The 21929-nt window shown below is 35.2% G+C and overlaps 2 protein-coding genes across 3 annotated transcripts in view; one reads left to right on the plus strand and one right to left on the minus strand.

Moving 5' to 3' along the window:
• Positions 1-12539, minus strand: part of LOC106141762 (uncharacterized) — a 37628-nt gene extending 25089 nt beyond the window's left edge. Inside the window, exons 1-7 of the mRNA XM_060946854.1 lie at positions 11957-12539; positions 10362-10515; positions 2812-3030; positions 2065-2170; positions 1584-1730; positions 1196-1354; positions 552-691 (exon numbers count right to left, since the gene is read on the minus strand). Of these exons, the coding sequence (XP_060802837.1) occupies positions 552-691; positions 1196-1354; positions 1584-1730; positions 2065-2170; positions 2812-3030; positions 10362-10515; positions 11957-12143 (1112 nt within the window). The 5' untranslated portion in view covers positions 12144-12539. The remainder of the gene's footprint in view (positions 1-551; positions 692-1195; positions 1355-1583; positions 1731-2064; positions 2171-2811; positions 3031-10361; positions 10516-11956) is intronic.
• A 1747-nt stretch (positions 12540-14286) lies between these two features.
• LOC106142452 (diphthine methyltransferase) lies at positions 14287-21877 on the plus strand. 2 transcript variants are annotated; one of them, XM_013344211.2, is made up of 7 exons: positions 14290-14505; positions 14714-14903; position 16075; positions 19558-19693; positions 20242-20694; positions 20950-21082; positions 21530-21877. In XM_013344211.2, exons 2-7 carry the CDS (start codon positions 14716-14718, stop codon positions 21840-21842), a joined length of 1224 nt encoding a protein of 407 aa, XP_013199665.1. In that variant the 5' UTR covers positions 14290-14505; positions 14714-14715; the 3' UTR covers positions 21843-21877. The 2 variants fall into 2 exon arrangements, with proteins under 2 accessions (XP_013199664.1, XP_013199665.1); XM_013344210.2 differs by lacking the exons at positions 14714-14903; position 16075 and having other exon boundaries at positions 14287-14505.
• Positions 21878-21929: the final 52 nt, after the last annotated feature.

A 21929-nucleotide genomic window follows, 5' to 3' on the forward strand; every position in this document is an offset into this window, starting at 1 on the left:
TAACAAACTGCACTGCAGCATTTTCTTCAACAACGTCAACTTCACAATATTATATGATACATACATACATACATACATACATAAAATCACGCCTCCTGTATTGGTGGCGGGAAAGTCAGTCAGTCTATATAAGACTGTTGGTTCTGTCTACCCCGCAAGGGATATAGACATGATTATATGTATGTATGGAAGAAGAGGGGAAGAATAAATATTAATAAATTCCTCTCCATCAATGCAAGAGATCTCAAATAGTAACGGGTTTATTACGACTATTAATTGAGTGCCTTGTGATTCCCGGCACCAATACAGAAAAGAATAGGACCACTCCATCTCTTTCCCATGGATGTCGTAAAAGGCGACTAAGGGATAGGCTTACAAACTTAGGATTCTTTTTAGGCGATGGGTTAACAACCTGTCACTATTCGAATCACAATTCTATCATTAAACCAAACAGCTGAACGTGGCCTATCACTCTTTTCAAGACTGTCAAGGCTCTGTCAACCCCGCAAGGGATACAGACATTATTATATATATGTATGTGCGTCAATCACCTGTCTATAATGTGATAAGCCCTCAGCTGTTCCTGCAACAATGTCGGCAAATCCGGGCACAGCTCTCGGAGCGTCTCGTTTGTAGAAATGGCATTGCACACTCTGTTCACGTATTCACGAGAGGCCGCCGCCCGTACGTCCTAAGTGAATTGAAAAAAAATGCTAGATTTATATAATAAATAGACAGGAAATATGTCATAATTATGGTAAAGCTGAGATTTTTGCTTTTCAATCGACTTCAAAAAGGAGAAGATTCTCAATTCGACCGTTTTTTTTTTATTAGTATGAAGCCCAGGGCTTAGAAAACAAGTATTTCCAAAATTTTATTCAAAAGTATGATACCTGAAGAAAATGAGCTCCTATTGTTTCAGATAATAATTTTTCTACTTTTATTTTCTTAAATGTTTTAACAATTGAAGTATTTTTGAGTTTTTACAACATGTGAAAATTACGATATTAAATTTATGTAATTCAGATAGATTTTAATTATCAGCCGTGGCCTTTCGGTCTTTTGATGATTGTTGGCTCTGTCTACCCCGCAGGGGATATAGACGTGATTAAATGTTATGTTATACAATAAATTTAAGGTCACCTTGTATACAGTAGTATAGATAATGTAATGATATGGCTCCCAATAGTCTCACCTCTTCAATCTCCTTCATGGGCATCTTCTGGCTCGCCAACATGGCGGCCCGTCTCTCCCTGAAGTGGAGGAACCAGCCGCGCGACTCCCGCTCCAGTATCGCTTGCAGTGTGGCCGCGGCTTTACGGAGGAGGTCGCGCCGGTACAGGCGGAGATCCACCTGGGTGGAAAAAAATTTATTAATAAGTAGTTCCAAAGGATATTCTGTATGCGGTTTACTAACCATGGATCATTAATATTTATTTATGTATTTAAATCTTTATTGCACAAAAAAAAGTACAAAAGGCGGCCTCAATGCCGTTTGGCATTCTCTACAAGTCAACCAGCTGATAAAATAGAAAAAACTTATATCTGTGTTGTCTTCCAACAACAATATCGTCTATATATACCTGCGTTCTCTGCGGCGTGGTGTATATACACGGCACCCTGGGCACGGTCCTGGTGGACTCGCGAGGGTCGGTCTTCTCAGTGGCGGCGCGTCTCATCTGACGCATCACCCACGCGGCAAGAGCTGATATGTCTTCTTGCTGTTCCGGCTGTATGAATAAAATAAGAAAAAGGTGAGCTGTAAAGTAGTCGCGTATGAGGTAATAGGTCATTTGACAATATAAAAACAAAGAAAAATATATAAAAAAAACTCATTTTTTTTTGTTATTTAATCCTGGAACGAGATTGAGCTGAAAGAATTAAGTAAGTAAAAAGAATTACCAAAACTGTTATGGATCGAGACATTTAAGGAATAAAAGTCTTATGTTCAACATTGATTCACATTTTGTTACAAAAAAATCTCGAAGGATTCTTTCAACCATATTGTCGTAATATGTCTAAAAGATATTTATGAAATCATAATCGAAAAATCTTTCAAGTTACCTTGCATATCAGCTCCGCGACCAAATAGCGCGAACGTTCATCACGGATCTTCTTTTCGAGATCACGAGCCTCCAAAGATGGCATGCCGATCACCAGGTCAAGTAACCTACGAAATTATTAATCATTAGATGTTAAATACGTAGGAGGAAGGTTTCCTTAAAGTTATTTTACGACCAATTTAAATAATTATCTTTCGCCATTTGTCTTTCCTTAGGAAGAACCCCGGGCAGTACCCCGTCTCGGCTACATGACAATACAATTTCTCGTCACAAACTAGGGCTAGTAGCTAGTAGTATTTTTTCAGAAAACTAAAATAACCACTAGACTTGACGCCAGATATTACATGAAATAGTTAACCTCTTTATTGTCGGTCTCTTGTCAACAGCTTGGGTCACACATGTCTTATTACAATTCTTCTATTGCTCTGGCTCTTGACCGTGACCAGGGAAGCTGACGCTTTGTGACTTCAAACTCTGCCTTAGACTAACCTCTGCAAGAACATGCGACACTTGATGTGTAGTTGCGACACGCTGGCTGGTAAGCGAATGAGGCTCTTCGGATCATCTCATCTCGAGCTGGAGGACTACAGGCACTTCGCAACAGTAACATTCTGAAATGCATGCAGTCCCTATTCAGAGGGCCTGATGAGGGTGAACAATACAACCCAAAGCTTCGACGCGCTTCCGAAAATGGGCCCCAGTACGCTTATTATATAAGATAAGAACCTCTGCAAGAATATTTTCTCACCTCTCCAATCCCAAAAGCAGTGACTTGGCGCCGGATATAACAGAAAACGGTTCATCTCTCAGCAGTCGGTCCCTTGCCACCACCACAACCAGGGCGACGGCCTGAGCCACGTGGCAGTACAACTCCTCCCTCGCCCTGGCTCTGCCGCGCTGCAGCCATGGTGCCACTCGCCAGACGTGCGTCTGGCCAGGGAAGTGACGCGAGGGGACTTCGAACTCCCTGGGGAATGTTCATAATACTGGTTGAATGATGAGTTTGCGTTGCATTGTGTTAATCTATCTGCCAAACAATAAACATGCAAGAGTGATGTCATTAAATAGCGTTTTCTTTAAGCATTCAGAAATAAATTTTACAATTAACTCGTTTGGTATGTTGTTTTGAATCATAACTTTATTCATCTTATTGCTCGGCAGGTAGAGGTTAAAATAATAAGGTGCGTTTCTGTCAATTCACTAATTTCTACGGGAAATATTTTTGTTTGACAGAAGTTTCGTGCTGGATTACTTCGTTTAAAAATTGAAATTACATTTAAAATATTCACACGCAGAAATAAGTTAATAATCAAGTTTTAAAATAAAGAAATTCTGTACTTGAAATATTTTACATTTAAAAAAATCTAACAGGAACTTCATACATTCATGCTTTGAAATTATGTATGGGGAACCTAAGATGGGGTGACTCTACCGTTCACAAGGATGCGAATAGACTGGACATGTACATAGTATAAGGAAGAGAATGTAAGCTCTAATGTATAAGAATGGAACATGCTTCGAGTGGGGGGCAGAAATGTCGATGTAAATCAAGTCAGAATTCATGACCAGATCACACATTCATGTTAAAGATTTCAAAACTACATCGTTAATTACACAAGTAATGACTGTAACAAATAAATTTTTACGTTTTACTCCCTATCCCGTGTGGTTCCCGGCATCAAAAGAAAAAAGTATAGGACCACTCCATCTCTTTCAAGACTATTGGCTTCGTGTACCCCGCAAGGGATATAGACGTATCTGGGTTCATAAGCGGAGGCCGGGTTCCATGCCCGGGGAAGCCGGACGAATATCAGAAAAATAATGAAGAATATGAGAAGATTCCATGATTTTTACGACCATTTACAAATTCATTTAAACTTGTTAAGTCCAAAAACCAATGGTCTTTATGGCAGTCACTTGGTTCTCACCATGCCAAAAAAAAAGCCACGAACGACTTGAAATATAACACCGATGAACTACACGTACTACATACGAGTATTATGACAAATGATAAAACCAATAACTGTCATGCGTGATTCGGGCCGGTATGTCGGTAAATATTTGCACAGACATTTCACAATACATAGTACACATATAGAATAACATATATAATATACATATACAGGAGACAGCGCCACATACCCCCATTCGCGTATTGATTCCAATTGCTTAGCGCTTAGTTGCTTCGGCTTAAAAACTTTCTCCTTGTGTAGGCTTTACGAGAAAAAAAACAATCATTTTTTACTCTAAAGAGTTTTTCTTTTTTTTTATGATACTTAAATAATTTAAGACTGTTGGCTCTGTCTTACCCACAAGGTATATATACGTGACCATATGAATTTATGTATGTAAATAATTTATCGTTCGGAATTTAAGTTTTCTGTGAGAATGACCACTTTCATAGTTTGTACTCCTTTCTAAGAACCGATTTTGATAAAGATTAAAAGCGTTCCACGCAAAAAGGGTAGGTACTTTATCCCTTTCGGAGTAGAGAGAGTCAATAGTAAAAGAGTAGAGGCCGTAGAAGCGTGGAAGACCTTATTAATTTAATATTAGGGAGGAATCCTTGTTTCGCCAATGTGATCGTTCAATCTATTGCATATAAATAAATGACAGGAATGACAACTAACGATTTATAGCAATGCATACTATATGGAAATAGCACTATCATCTAATACGACTTATATTTATTGTACATTTTGTATGAACTCTTTAAATATACTAGTTATTCGGCTTTCTTAGACCTACCGAACACTTAATTTCACTTGTAGGCGATGGGATAGCATTTTGTCACTATTTGAAAGTCAATGCTAGCATATCCAGCTGAACGTGACCTTCAGTCTTTCTAACATTGTTTGTTCTGTCTACCCCGCCAGGGATAAAGACGTGATTATACTTTATTTTTATTTTATTTGACGAAACATTCGTAATGACATAATTAGTTCTACATTCATTCATGTTTTTTAATGTAGACGATGTCCACGATTTAGATTTAAGATATCTATATTTGTAAATTGACGTCAGATGAAAATGCTGCAGTGTAGTTTGTTCCGCCGCTTCTTGCATGTGTGCGCTTTGGAAGCGGTAGTAGTTATAATTAGATTTAAGTGATGTGACGTCAATAAGTGATACCTTGTTTCCAATTTTGAAAATAAATCTATTCTTTTCTATATATATCTGTATGTTCAAAGGATTCCCTAAAGTCTTTAGCGACTACAACTTCAAAACTCACTGTAGACTGGATTCTAAGCAGAAGCATACAAAATGTGTTGATGTATGATCGGTCACGCGCTACGGCGCACATGTGTCGTTCGTAATTAATATGCGCAACATTATACCGATAACTACTTATTAGATAATATTACATTCGATACATTTTCAATAATTTCCAATTGTGGTTCCCAACATTACTTATTATATGACTATTGTTACAGATCCAAGGTTAAACATACAACAACGGAGCTGCGGTCAAAATCCAGTATGATATGACGGTTCTTAGCAAAATTCCATACATACATATAATCACGTTTAAATCAGTTAGACAAAGCAGTTTTGAAATGACTGATAGGCCACGTTCAGCTGCTTGGCCCAATTATAGAATTGAGACTCATACAGTGACAGGTAGCCAGCTAGTAGCCTAAAAGAAGAATCCCAAGTTTATAAGTCTATCCCTTAGTCGCCTTTTACGACATCCATGGGAACGAGATGGGGTGGTCCCATTCTATTTTTTTTTATTTATGCTAGGAACCATGATATTTTATTGATTCAACTCCAAATATAAAAAAAAAACAAAAACACGTGACGAAATAACAAACTCTTCCTTTTTCCAAGTGGGTTGAAAATGTACATGAACCAACGCGATCACATCTGATCCCTTGTGCCTTATGATTGAATGGATTTTATAATAATACTTTAATACCCACGAATCCAACATGTGTGAGTCACATGTGTTGGCTATTACAGCGCACGGGCATCAACGATCTTTATTTTATACACATACATACATATGGTCACGTCTACCTCCCTCGCGGGGTAGACTAGAGCCACAAGTCTTGAAAAGACTGAATGGCCACGTTCAGCTATTTGGCTTCACGATAGAATAGAGATTCAACTAGCGACAGGTTGCTAGCCCATCGCCTAAAAAAGAATCCCAAGTTGTATGTAGGTAGCTGAAGACCCAGAATGACATATAGGCTTTTTATCCCGGAGTTCCCGCAGGATTGAAAGGGTTTCCATGCGGACGAAGTCGCGAATAAAAAATCCTAATCGTAAAAAAATATCAGTTTAAAAGAATATCTACTTAATACTGTTAAAACTATCTACAAAAAGGTATGAACCTTTTTTACGGTTCCGTACGTCTGAATACAAAAACGGAACCCTTATAGGATCACTCGTGTGTCTGTCCGTCCGTCGCTTACAGTCAATTATCTCCGAATTTATTAGACCGATTAAGTTGAAATTTGGTACACATATCAATTCCTGTGACCCAAACACAGAGGTGTGACGTGAGCAGATGAAATCTGTATATGGGGGGTCATTTTTTGGGGGGGAAGGGGAAAATTAAAAAAAAATTCTGAAAACTGCATCGTGTGGCATATGAAAGAAAGGTCTTGTTGAGAAGATCTTAATTATGTTTTTTTTTTTGTAATTTTAAAATAAATAGTTTCCAAGTTATTCAAGAAAATAGACGAAAATTGACCATCCCCCCCCCCCTTATCTCCGAAACTACTGAACCTAAAATTTTGAAAAAAAATACAGAAATTAGTTTTCTCCTTATAGATTATAGGAAAACCTATAAGAAGTCAATGATATTAAATTAACATGGTAAATCACTCAATATTGGGTCAGATTTAAAAAAACATGATAGGTAACATCGTACGGAACCCTCTTAACGCGAGTTCAACTCGCACTTGTCCCCTTTTTTATTAAAGACTATATCAATCACTGATTATCAATTTCAAATCATTAGTTTCATTCATGTTTTTTAATGTAGACAATGTCCATTCGTCCACGATTCATATTTAAGAGATCTATATTTGTAAATTGACGTCCGGTGAAAATACTGCAATGTAGTTTGTTCCGCCGCTTCTTCTACACATGCGCTTTGGAGTAGTTATAATTAGATTTGAGTTATTTGACGTATAAATGATTTTGAAAAACCTTGTATGCGACTTTGAAAATAAATCTATTCTATTCTATTGAGTGGTCACCCTACTCGCGGCTAACAATAATTCTCTTTGTCCCTTGTCCCTTGACAACGGGTTTCGCCCGTACATTTTAATTTTACGACTAATTAGGTACTGGCTACATTAATATTGCTTTGTCGCATTCATGTTGATTACGCATTGACACGACGTGGGCACTTTTTATCCTGGTTCTTAAGTATAGTTTTACGTGTCTCAACCTCTATTGTACTCGATTATATTTATAAATGTTTGTGCCCAAAAGAAAAACTGTAGGGTCTTTGAATGTCGGGTCATTTATAATTCTTTATGTCAAATTGTCGACGCAACACACAATGAAGGTTTGATGATGTTTTGAAACGCACGAATGGAAAAGCTATAGATGAAGCTATACTAAAACAGTTACATCCGGATTTAAGGATTTTTTAAGCGATTTTCTCTCCCAAACGCTTTATTATATATTTAACGCTTAGATTGTAGTGTGCCTTTTTTATATTACCACGACACATTAAAATTTATGTACAGGGTATGAGCCGGCGCGGCAGTTCTAGCAAATCTAAACTAATATTATAAAGCCTGAGAGTTTGTTTTTTGTTTGAACGCGCTAATCTCAGGAACTACTGGTTCGAATTGAAAAATTATTTTTGTGTTTAGTAGACCATTTATCGAGGAAGGCTTTAGGCTATATAACATTACGCTGCAACTATTAGCAACAAAGAAATAATGAAAAATGTGACAAAAACATCCTTGAGGGCTTCAATGATGCCCAAAATAACTATTCCACGCGGACGAAGTCGCGGGCACAGCTAGTCATGATATAATTGTATGCAACCAATGCAAGGCCGACCACTAATTACGCACGCAAGTGCTGAAAATATATCGCCATTGTTGACACAACATAACGTAATAGGATTTAATATTACTTTAGCTTGCATTAACATGAACTTCCTTCATGGAAAAACCAATCGCCAAGAATAGTAATATTTAACTCATTTACAAAACGTTAATTTTGATATTTATTTGCAAAACGAAAATCATTTCTCGATTACTGTTTTTACCATTTAGAGGCAAACATGTTAAATATTGCAAAACTTCGATGAAGGTGTACCGTACTTACAAACATATGTATATGTATGTACTATCTCCAGACCTGAACTTTGAAGCTAACTCGCATCAATACAGCTGAAGATTGACTAATTAACCAATTTATTTAAAAAAAATATTGGACCTCAGCTATTGCAGGTAAACTTTAATGCTAAAAGCACCGAGCCAAAAAAATATCCGACAGTAAATTAAAAAAAAAATGCAATGCAATTCAAGAACATACGAGAACATATGTCTTTGTAATGTAAATATCACTCATTTTCGATGAATGAGAGTACCATTTGAAGAAATGATTCACTTTGATTTATGCACTACTCATTCGCCTCAAGGATACAGTCTGTCATATGATGCGCGGCGATGAATTAACTTCTCAAGAGTAACAAGACTTTATTATTATTTTATTTATATATTTTTATGTCCATCAAGGAAAAAAATAAAAGAAAAAACTAAAGAGAAATTTAGTACAAGGGCACTACTTATTTCTAGAGAAACTTCAGGTAGGCATAATTTCTTCCTTTATCGCAGCATCCGTGCACTTTTTAAATAAATATTAATTTATCAACTAATTTCTACTTCGAGTGAATTATTACCTTACATAATTTCAGATTATGGTTAAGTTGGTTGAGTGGGTAAGTTGCAGGGGGCAAAGGTTGCGGAGATCAAACGGAAATCACTTCGTGTAAAAACCTAAATTATCCAGGATCGATGTCAAACGCGCAACTCAGCTCGGGTTGCGCTCTCGCACTTTCCAGAGGAAAAGGACGTAATCTGAACTGACGTCGGGTGGAAGAAAAAATGTAGTAAGATTGCAGATCTCCTTAAACATTTGGAAATTTGGAAAACCGATAATCGACTAGCGTGTAGTGAAAGCAAGAGAAATCTCTTAGGAACGTACTTAGCAAAAAGAAATTCAATCTAACAGTCGTATACATAATTGGCAAAAAAAAATTTTTTAACGAGGTAGCTTGTTAAAATTTTTTTTATTGGAAAAAGGACCAAAAAAGGATCTCTCTTATTTTTTTTCCGCAAACAAAAAAAAATTGGCAACGGCAGTAAATTTCGTATAAAAGAGAACTTATTCAATTCTCCTCTGTTCCTATATTTTCACGCTTAAAACTTAATTACTGAATATTCGAAAGTCTGTGATAAATAACTTACAAGTTGGACTAAGAAAGTAGCTACTTGATATTGATTCAGATCTGTCTGAAATACGATAGAGTAGGTAAGACGATCCGCGCGAGCCGTCTGAAGTCTAGACACTGCAAACTGCATTTGCAGTCAAGTCAGGCCGCATTAAGTTATGCCTAATATATACTTCAAAGTTTGGAGTGTAATTGATTTCAATTAAGTTGTTCTCATCACATTTTCTTTAAGGCTATCCGAATATGTGTACTCGTAATATGTCATGTAGTGTAGTCGTTTTTATTTGGGATGAAAGATACCCAATTTCCATTTCAGTTATTAATATATATGTATATGTGTGTGTACATACATAGAAGGCTGATCTATCAAAAGCAATATAGGAATCACAAAATACCTATAATCAAAATTATTTCCTGTAACAAATTCTATTCCACTTTATTTATATGTATAAGTTTGGGTAATAATTGTCTTCCAATATACTCACCAAGATTTCGCAAAGAAAGCTATATTAATTTATATTTTATATAATTAATGACGAAATGATGTAGGAACTAAGCATAAACTAGCATTACCAGTATGAGTTATGGTTGTGGATTCTAACTCAGCAATACCTAAGAACTAAGTTGATAACTAAATTAAAATTGATATAAAAACATTTCATTTTATTATGCATTACTCGATTTATTTTGATAGGTATCCATGTTCCGATTCATTGTTATTCCTGAAGGTCTAATCTAATTCCTTGTCTAGTAAATAATTTCAATAGTTTTTGAGGCTATTTACCACAATTACTATGTTTCTCTGCTTCACTGGATGAGTAACGGTGAAATGTTAATTAGAATTTACAATTAAAACTACAAATGCTTACCCTTTCTCCCTTATGGAGTGCAGTTGCTTCGGCGACAAGGCATGGGGTTCGATTCCCGCGTCGAGTGCTGCAGCATCAAGCTCATCACATGGGGGTGCTATGATGATGTCTGAAGGCCTGTTGCCTGGGCCCATGAACCGTGATGGCGGAAGTACTGTGGAAAGAGTATCATATTTACTATTCTTTTATCTTTTATTACATATAAAACACTTGCTTGAATGGATTATGAAGAGGCCATAGGTTCGTTTTTTTTTTAATTTATTAATTTTTTAAAAATTTTAATTTAAAATGTATTCATTATTAATAAACATAAATTAAGAACTCATTCAAATAAACTAAACCTAATTAAAATTACACCAATCACAAAAAAAGAACATTCTAATAATATAGTAGATGCAACAAGAAACCATATATTAATTTCTCAAAAAAAAAATAAGTAGTGGGCCACTGTATACTTTCATATTTCTGGCTCACTGTACCTATTAATAAACTAGCCAATTCCCACAACTTCACCAGTGAAAACACAAAACTACCTGTATTCCAAATTTTATAAAAATCAACCTTGACATAACATAAAGCAGTGAAATCATAAGACAGGAAGATTTCCTCATTTAAAGAATAAAGTAAACACAACTATGGGTAATAAGTAATGAATAATAAGTTTAACTGTCAGTTCTTTTTCTAAATAAAGATATTTTAAGAATGAGCCTTATGAGCTTACAGATAAAATCACTCAGAAAGTACAAAATGATAACCATTTGAAACATTTTTTAATTTTAATGAAAGCACCGGCCAACTAGAAATTTCATAAAAGTGAAAACAAATGTGAAACAAATCATAACAACAGCATCATGTGTCATTATCACATTCTTGATTCACTTTCATACTGTGCAGTCATTACTGAATAGAATGCATGCTTCACATTTTTTACAATCATGAGAAATGTGCATTTTCCAATCATTAATGTTTGTGGTTTTCTTTTTGAAATCATATTTTCAATGAATATTCTGAATTAAAATATTTAAAATATTCATCATAAAGCCATACAGCTAAATGTGGCTTTTCCTTTCAATCTATCCAAGACTTATTATATGATATCAAGCTATTGGTTCTGTCTACCCCACAAGATTATATGTCTTTAATGACACTGTTTATTGAGATTTCTATCAACACAACCTAAATTACTCAATTGATTTTACTGCAATAAATCACAGTTATAATACAACAGAGGTGTCTTGTAAGAATTTTGTAAATTTTTACATGACCAATAACATAGCTGGTAAGTAATTAAAGTTATATAAACTTGGTTCATGCTTTTAAATGGTTTTCATACAAAATATGTGTAAGCTTAATAATTATGTTGTATGATTAATCAAGAAAAAGTAGAGATTATTATGTTGCAGATTAAGGTCTTGAAATGCTGCTTTTTATTATGAATGCACTTGACTAAAATTCAAGTCGAAAATTTTTCAGTTCAATTATTCACAAAAATGCTTAATAATTTTTAAAACCCTCACAGCACTTTTTCAAAAAAATTCAAACCATGCCATCTAAAGAAAAATCCATGAAAGTTAAAAATAAAAACAAATTCTCACCAATGGGAAACGTTTTCCAATGGTACAGGAAGTCTTCAGCCACTTGTTTTATATTGTTGACTAGTTGTTCCACTTCGGGTGGCGCTCCGACCAGTTGCACATCGAAGCGAAGGGGCTCTCGCTCCGGTGGAGGCACCTCCAACAACAAAGAATTGGGCCGCGAAGCCCGTTCGCCTTCTCCAGACATCGTCACCAAACAATGGACATTCTATTACACTATGCACTACACAAAACTACCTCACGCGGATCGCAAAGCCCGCTGTATCAATCGCATGATACTCGGTGCAGTGGGCGGAGAAATCACTTGACACCGAGCTCTTATTGTTTTTATTATTTACATTCATTTGATCAATTTGTCCTGCTCAGACTGACGATCGGGTGTCTACCCGCTTCACCATGATGATATAGGTATCATGATGGAATTAACAATGACGATGGCACGTAATTACTTATTTATACCGATATTAATTAATGGACTTAAATATAATTCAGAAAATAATTTAATCATCAAATTTATATTGCTCCTTTCGGATTCGTAAGCAATTAATTTGATTTGACATTACGAACCTGAACCTCTCTCTACTTGATTTGACATTTATAGAGTTTTATTTCAACTGCAAACAAAACTTAGCGTCTTTCGAAAGATCCCTAGAATAGAAGAATATCATCCCTTAACAAAACGCACGACTCTATTGTCTATGAAATTTCCAAAACTATCGATTACGTACTTATAAAAAAAAGATTCTATTTACAATTAATAATGATAGGAAAATATTTAGAAAAATGTAATTTACCTCTCTAGGCGTCGGATTGTTTTTATTTTCATGCGAGGTCGTCAGTTCTCTACTGCTAAGAGTTTGGATATACAGGTATACAAAGCTTTACTGCCACAAGCAACATTTACTTCCACACATTAGTGTTGGGACCAACGCGCCTCCATGCCACAGCTCCCATGCAACCTTTTTCAAAAACAATTTTTTTAACACTTTTCCCCAATTCTCCACTTAGTGAACGCTCTATTATTTCTGACTCCAGCACTAAAAGGATTTCAATGACCTAGTCAAGCATTAGCTATACCTAGGTATCTTCATGATATCAAGTCAAGGCCATAGCCAAGGCATTAAAAGCTTAGGTACATATACAGTGAAAATACTCCATAATCGTAATTTCGTAATCCCTTTCGTATTGTATTATTTTGTGATTCAAAGATTGTGGTCCCATTAACCCTTTGTCCTTGGCATAGAGTTTTCCGACGATATTGAAAGCTTCTTTAAGATTCTCACCTCAATCATCATATTCGGAAGGTCTCTGGTGAGGAATTCGGTTGCTGGCCCGTCGTACTGTTTAGTGTGATACCTACATATCTACTAATAATCAAATCATGCGATGTCCAACTCGATGTATTTGTTTAAAACGTTAAATATTTTTAAAATTGGCATGATAATAACTTAAGATAGCAGGTCCTTTAAGTAGAGAGTAAATAGATTAACCGACTTGGTATTACATGGATCTCACAACTTTTTACGGTAGAAAGACTGAGCTGCGAGACTTGGGTTTTTTACAGGATGTTTTTGATGGCATCTCACTTCTTTATATAGAGTCCTACTTCTTGGTACCAATATATTTATTTCTTAGATATTTTTGTACTTCAAGACATGTCCAATCATGAGTTTTTCATTCCGTCGACTATTTTACAAGTAATAATGTTGTTCATCTTCATGGGCTAAACACACCCTTACCCACCCTTTACCCCCTCCCGTTATGCCTCATATAGTAAGTACCTATCTACACCTTTTATTTTCTATTATACAGTAATAATGATCATTAACTGCAAATGTAACCTTATAATCCTATTATATGGGAATACAAAGTTATTCATGCAGTTGGTGTATTTAGAAAACTGGACCGGAATTACAAAATATTTAGGTTTTACCATGATTAAGACACTAAACTCTATTTGTATTCTAAATTTACAGCTTCTACGTCTGCTTGAATTGCTTTGGACTTTGATTATCGGTGAGTCAGTCAGTCAAAATTCAGAAACTTTAACAAGTTGTCATTCTTAAACGACTGGTTCAAACTGACCTAAAATTTTAAATATACCGTGTTTATATAATTCCTGATTAGTTACCGACTTCTTCTCAAAAAATTCAGGCTTCTTGTTTTATCCACAACGAAATTATAACGGGGTCGAAAATAACCTGAATTGCTTCGAGAAAAGGATGGTACGGCTGTGCCGCTTTTTTTTGCTCGCCTTGGAGGGGGCACTGCCGTGTCCCCAGATAGGATTTGTCTTCGTCGACGCAGCAGATAATTCAATCAAAGACATTCTTATTTTTTTTTAATTTTGACAATCTTGTCAATGTGGTAGTGGTGATTTGCGGACTTGTTTGTTATTAAAATTATACGGGTTTTATTTAGGAAACTCATTTGCATTTACAAATACATAACACATTCCAGGATTTTCTGCTGCAACTGCTGTTATTTTACGAATACCTGATACCTACAGTTCATTCACTTCTAGAGATCGAAGGTTGCTGAAATAAGAGGTATGTCCTACATTAAAACAAGTAATTTTTCATTCAAATTCATCACTTATTATTTGTGCCTCGCGTTTGTTCGTGAACGTTACGTGATTTTGTTCGTGACATTTTAATATGTTAGTTTGCAGATAGGTAAGTTTCGTGCGATGGTTATGCATTTCTTTGTTGATTATATCGGCATGTTCAGTTATGGTAAAACCGCGAATGTTTTCAGTGATGGAGGCGATGGATATTCAAGCTGTAGAGTCGAAGCTCAGCGACGTGACGGTGACCGCTATACCTATGAGTGGGAAAAATGTTCATAAAGACGTGGGTCACGGCGGGAATAGCCATGCTACTATTTCTACCGTGCCGGCGGCTTCTCCGTCGTCTGTCGGAAAGGATAAAGATAACGGAACTTCAAAGTATGCTCAACTGCTTGCTGTCATTGAGGAGATGGGTAAGGAAGTGCGTCCAAGCTACTCGGGAAGCCGTAGCTCAGCGGAACGTTTGAAGAGAGGCATTGTCCATGCTCGTATCCTTGTTAGAGAATGCCTCATGGAGACCGAGAGGTCGGCGCGGCAGTAGGTACCTTCAGATTTAACTTGGTGTTTCACGGATGTGAAGAATTCTGAATCTTTTCTGATCTCTTAAAAGCTTTTACGTGGAACCCACTTTTAGACAGTTATTCTAAACTATTCTAAGGCACTGAAAACAGTCAATGATATTACTAGTACACAATAATACTAGCTTAAAGAAGATTCTTGATGACATATTTTATTATGAATATTATGGTCTTAATCATGTAATTGTACAATAATTTTCAAACTACAGTTACTTTTCTATACACCTAGCTTAGTGAAGTAGCATGTATACTCCTTTTTTATCCAGAGAAGAGTAAGAGTTCTACACTCTGTGGTGTCCGGCACCTTTCACAGTCAATTTATTATTACTCCTTTATGTATTGCTTTACATGAATATGATTGCCAGTTATAAATCTGTTACCATTATAAGTGAGACAATATTTTTGAGCAAGTAAATGTATCTATTATAAATGCCACCAACAGTCCCCCTTACAATTTTTTTTTACCTCTGGTTATAAATTTGGCTTCCTAATTCTTGAAAAATTGATAAGTGACAGGTTTAACTTTAAAACAGATACACAAGAGTTGGGTTATAATCAACTTTAGAACAAGAGGTAATCTTAACTGTCAGTATAGCGATTGTAGTGAATCGGCTCTTGCCTCAAGCCATAAAAATTGTTAAGATTAAAAAACCGAATAGATATTTATTAAAACTTTATGAAGAACAAAGTTTCATATGTTTTATGATTTGATAAAATCATAATGTGTAATTTAAAAGAGTTTAAATGTTTTTCATGAGAACATCATAAATTATTAGAAATTAAATATATAATTCAGGGTACTTAGACTTAAATGTAAGGATTCAGAAATGTTTTAAATCTCAATTTTATTTACATAAAACTGGAAAAACAAAGCAAACAATATTGATTACACCAGGATTCTGAAGAGATGAATCTACATTGTTACAGATTTGAAGTTTTCCATGAAAAATGATATGTTTAATAGTTGTAAGCGTTAATATAAGTAAATCTGGCAGTTGTGAATTCAATTCTATTAAAAGTCTGATTGAATGAAGTGGAAATATTTTAGATGCTCTATTACAGGACAGGTGATACTTCAGAAATTATTAATTTTTGTGGTCTAATTACTAAATATGTTGGAAAAAACCTGTTTAACAAGGAAAATTTAAAGTTTTTAAACATTTCTGGTGTAATCCTTTATATGTTTATTCTTTATTACATTATATACATAGTTTAATATTTACATTTCATTGAACCAGACTTGCATAATGAAGATAATATATTGCAATGAACAGATATATGTCCTGACTAAACGCGGGCTGTGATTGCAACATTTATTGTGACCATCTACCTCAGACAACAAACTGTGTATATTAATATTTGTAATTTTATAACATTTAGCTGTCTGTTAAACGTGTGCCCGAAAGAATTTGCAGTAGAAATTGTACAAACTGATTTAAATGTAAAATTTAAAATGTATTATCAATTGATTGCTGTTAATTGTGGTGTAGTATTATAAAATCTAAAATTATCAATAAATTTTTTGGTCAAATACTCAGAAATGGTAATAAGTTACTCAATTCTTGCTAAGAAGGTATCTTCACTGGTTGATAATATCTCTTTTGCTCATTGCATTAGAGTATCTGACCAAAAGTATTAAAAAAAAATAAATAATGAAAACCTGTGAACTTTGGATTGTGAGAAATTCTACAGCAATATTTGGTTGATATTTTATTATGTGACTATGTTCACATGTGATTTTATGTTATATTAGGCATTTGTAGACGTCAAAATATTTTGGACACTAAAAAATAGGTTAAATAGTAGATTTTGACTTCATGATCACATACAAAAAAACCCTTGTAAGTTCAGGTTACTCGATGTTAAAAAATAGCTAAATGTTACCCATAGCCATTATAAAGGGCCTATTACACTGCCTTTACCTAGAATATTACTTAATATGGAGTTAAAACATTTACAACAAAAAAAAAAAATTAAAGCTCTTACTCATTAATTCTTCTGTTTAGCATAACTTTACTGAAACAATTATAAAAATTCTATGTAATTAATTTGTCATGTAATAATTTGTTCGAGATGCCAAAATCATGACTAAATCCCACTTAACAGTGTATTAGGTCCTTAACCCTCAAGCCAATATGTGACCTCGAAGTAGACGTTAGTGTACGGCATAGATGTAAGAAACATGCTCATTGATTTGATAATTTCCCGTTTATGTAGCTATAAGTTGTATATAATTAATTTTTAGGGTTAACATTTTTTTAAGAACAAACTGTTATATGAAGTAAAATTTATTTAATGGGAAATATTAATATATTCTCTCGTTTGATACAAATCATTTTAGTATTAGAACCCCAATTGGTTGAATGACTTGTGATTCAAAGGTTTTTTTTTATTGGTGTCCTTTATCATTAGTAGTGGTAAGATAAAGACAGCGATACAAGACAAAAGAGTGACATGTTAAAAATGTAGTTAATGATGAAATAGAAGTAGGTGCAAAAATTCCATGAAATGTTTTTACAGATTGTCAGATTGTTTCACATTAACCTCCAAAATGTTGGTCCAACTGCCGACACGTATACTTTAGTGTAGATAGATGTAAGAAGAAAATACGAAATAGTTTAAATAAGTTACCATTAATGAATAAAGTACTTACATAAATGTTAATATTTGTAGTTCGAAGTCCATTTCAGTTGATATTTTTATATATAAATAGAATTTCCTATGTGCGTACGGTGGAATGCTCAAAAGCATTTTCTGTGTCTGTAAAGGTAATCACTATTGCTGAAATCTATTAAAATTATATTGCATTTCAATCGGGACATAAGTTGAACCATCGTGAAATATGGTCCTCTTTTATTCACGCTGTTATTAAAATAAGGATGACGATATAATTTATAATGATATAGTTAATAACTTTAAAATGCTTTTGAGCACCTCTCAAAAACACCAGGTGTTGCTACCCAAACTTGGTAAATCTTTTTTAATTTGATAACACTCGATTGAATAGCTTGGCTCCCGTAAATCTATGTTTGTATTCTGTCTCAAAAACTGATTATTATAATTCAGAATTTTAAATAAGATGGATGTATACGATGTCAAAGACAATGTTAGATCACGTAGTAGTCTCTGTTGGTCTGATTCTGTTTTCATATGTTGACTTTATGTTAAGGCACCAATTTAGGTAAAAACGATTAGCAAATATAATCCCTACCCCTGTTTGATTCTTAATGTCTCTTTCCCGACATTTGGCGTTCGTGGGAAATATAGCTTTTTTAACCAAAAGGTAGCCTATGGTTAAATTAATCTAGGTTTACTAGACGCTACACGCGTCTTTACTTTACACACTACACGATACTTAAACATGTGGAGACATGTGAAAACGAACTTAAGAGTAAATAAAGTTTTATGTTTTAAAAATATTGCTAAACTTAAGTGTCAATTCAGAACGAAGTCGGGGTAACATTAACAATGTACTTTATGTACGTGTTCAAAAGTTCAGTTTCAATATTTATGACACAGTCCACTTCCACCGTTTTCTTTAAAATCTAAAATGGCTGCCTAACAGGGTCGCGAATAAGTCCCAAATTATAGTGTAAGTAATGAACCATGAAACAGTACAAATTTAGTGAATATTATTACATTTAAATTGTGACGATAAGCAAATATATATGTTGTTTCATCGCAGTTCAAAATATATAGTTAGTACGCTGTATTTATTCATGTATGGACATATTTTTATTATTATAAATAAATGGGTCTAAACTAGTAATTTTGGTTTCTTTTACCTCAAAAAGTTGACAAGACAGCATTAAGGCAGCATTACTTATACAAAAATATGAATGCAAGAAACATATCAATTTCTTGATAGATCAGGTTTTTTTAATACTTATTTAACTTTTATATTCTAGTTCCTGTCTCTATACCTATCCTTATACCCGTTACACTCCTTATAAAAATTGTTTTTCATTCTTTCAATTTAATAAAGTTCAATTCAGAATTGTCTGGCTGTCAGCGGCAGCAGCTTTCAGCAGAGTAGAATAGATTTTGCTTCACCTCACCTGATTCACTTCTGTGAATATTGTTGGGAGGCAACTAAATGATACATGCACTTAGACATACGTTTATCAAAAAATCCTAAGCCTTCTTATTCTTAATGACAACAATTCTTAAAACAACCAATTAGCCGACCTTGTAATAAACGAAGAAAACTTTGGAGCATTCTTACGAAACTGGTGCTATGATGAGCCAGATATAAATCACACACCCAAAGATTGAGAGACAGGTGCTAAATCCGGTAAACATGAAGGTTTAAATTTAAAGAGTCTCAAGGGACCTTAAAAATCGACACACTAGTCATATTATTGTCTTACCACGCCTCTCCCTTCATGCGCCCATGGTTTCTGGGATTATTATTTATTTGGCTATTAAAGTAATTACAGTATTGTTATCCGCAGATGGCGCTGACTTGGAAAACCAAATGGAAGTGGAATACGGGTTACAGCGCGGATTCCGTGGAGTGGTGTCCTGTTGTGAACTACAGACACGTGCTCGTCTGCGGGACATACCAGCTGGAAAAGAAGGATGAAGCAGGTAGATAATTTTTTACTTTAAAGGAAATATTGATAAGATATGGCGCCTTGTTCTTGGCATTTTAACACTACCATTGTTACACTTGCATAACTGCATAAGAGTCTTAGTGGAAACCTGTAACGTGGAACATAGCCTATGAACTACAGAACTACTATGTACAAGGTAAAAATACGATCTCTTATTTTCCGCTTACGAAATCCACGTAAAAAATAGGAGTGGATCTAAAGTGTCACGGGACCGAAGGGCACCTAAATAAAATAACTTTTGTAAAAAGAAATAGTAAATCGATGTCCTTCGTTTTTGAAATTGGTTAAATTTCTGAAACCTTCTCCTAATTGTAACAAACACTCTAGTGACTCAACTGAGAATGAGAACCTTCTTGTTTTTTTTAAGGCGGTTAATAAATAGATACATACCGGACTAATGAAACAGATTCATCCAGCCGCAAGGTAAATTCGAGACATGTGAATGACACTACAGGTCAAAAATACCGTCGTTACCTAAGTAAAGTTTGGTCCTCCTAACATTTGATACAATTTTATTTTCAGCTGAACAAGCAACGAAACAGCAACGCCTGGGGAGGATATATCTCTTTGTAATCGACAGCACGACCACTGAGCTGACTCCCGTCCAGACTGTCAACACCTCGGGTATACTTGACCAAAAATGGTGCTACCACCTCATACAAGACCATCCTGTGCTTGCCGTTGTCACTTCTGAAGGAATTGTTCAGCTTTATAGATTGGTCAAAGATGAAGAGTTTAATTTGCAATTGTGGTTGTCTTATAAACTCGATGAAGATGTTCTGGCGTTGTCCGTCGATTGGTCGACGAATAAAGTTAATTCTGATGACGTATTCTTGGTGGTTAGTGATTCTTCGGGTAGAGTGACGCTGTTGAGGTTATCTGAGGATTTGGAGAAGGTGGGAGAGTGGAAATCACATGATTACGAAGCCTGGATCGTGGGTTTTAATTATTGGAATCAGACAATTTTTTATTCAGGTAATAATTTAGTTTATGTCGATATCCTTTTACGGACTGTAGTCGTTAGTACTGCAGGTCCCTTAGTCGACAACTTAGCCTACGACATTATTATTCGATGAAAATTTTGTTGGTATGGTCATCATCTTATATGAAAATAGTTTATTTAACCGTAGTCTAAACATAGACTTTTTTCTTTTTATTTTTAACGCCATCAGGAATTTTACTTTAACGCGTGAAAATTTTACAGTATTAAACTACCCACATTTTTTTAAGGTGGTGACGACTGCTTGTTTAAATGCTATGATAGCAGACTACTAGACCCTGTATCTACTAGTAGGACCCACGATGCAGGCGTCACGGCCATCAGGAGTCATGTGGAAGTGGAACACCAGCTTTTAACGGGCAGGTTAGTACAGGAAATCTTTGCTCTTCAGGAGACTGTCCACATTTTTATTTACCTTCAGTAATAAAAATTTACAACTGTCATGATATGAAGCAAGGAAATATAACTCCTAGAGAGCTTAAACACGAACGTTGAAGCGACATGTGTTGTCGTTTCTTCCTCTCTATCTTTGAAGTTAAAAAGAGAAAGAAGACTTATGCCTTGTCAACGTTCGTGAATAAAGGGGGCAGGTATTTTAATCTACTACATAACTTGCTAAGCATGATTTCAGCCAATATTAATACATACATACATACATAAAATCACGCCTCTTTCCCGGAGGGGTAGGCAGAGACTACCTCTTTCCACTTGCCACGATCCCTGCATACTTCCTTTGCTTCATCCACATTCATATGTATATATGTATATGCCAATATTAATAGTTTCTCAAAACGTGTTTTTCAATTTTAGCTACGACGAAAAAGTCCGAATCTGGGATACGAGAAATCTGAAGAGATGCGTCTCAGAGCGCGACGTTAACGGCGGCGTTTGGCGCCTAAAATGGCACCCTTACCACAAAAACACCATTTTAGCCGCTTGCATGTATGGCGGGTTCCGTATATTGAACGTTACTGGAGTTACAGATAGTATAGAAGTGGTTTCGGAATATTTGGAGCACGATAGTATCGCTTATGGAGCGGATTGGCGGTGTAGTGAAGAGTCTTTGGTGGCTACGTGTTCCTTTTACGACTGTCAGCTGCATATTAGTGAGATCGAACTGTGAACAAATTGAATACAATAAAAACATTTTTGCGATTATTTTGTGTATTCCTTACTCTCTGAATATAACGGCTTTGTAAAATGGAGGTAG

The sequence above is a fragment of the Amyelois transitella genome, chromosome 12 (assembly GCF_032362555.1).
Source record: "Amyelois transitella isolate CPQ chromosome 12, ilAmyTran1.1, whole genome shotgun sequence".
Lineage (NCBI taxonomy): Eukaryota > Metazoa > Arthropoda > Insecta > Lepidoptera > Pyralidae > Amyelois > Amyelois transitella.

What these genes read in the sequence shown, in the direction of transcription:
- LOC106142452 (XM_013344211.2), top strand. Translation starts at nt 14,716, where the DNA reads ATGGAGGCGATGGATATTCAAGCTGTAGAGTCGAAGCTCAGCGACGTG. An exon ending in TCAGACAATTTTTTATTCAG is followed by an intron (nt 20,695 to 20,949) that starts GTAATAATTTAG and finishes CATTTTTTTAAG; the next exon opens with GTGGTGACGACTGCTTGTTT. An exon ending in CACCAGCTTTTAACGGGCAG is followed by an intron (nt 21,083 to 21,529) that starts GTTAGTACAGGA and finishes TTTCAATTTTAG; the next exon opens with CTACGACGAAAAAGTCCGAA.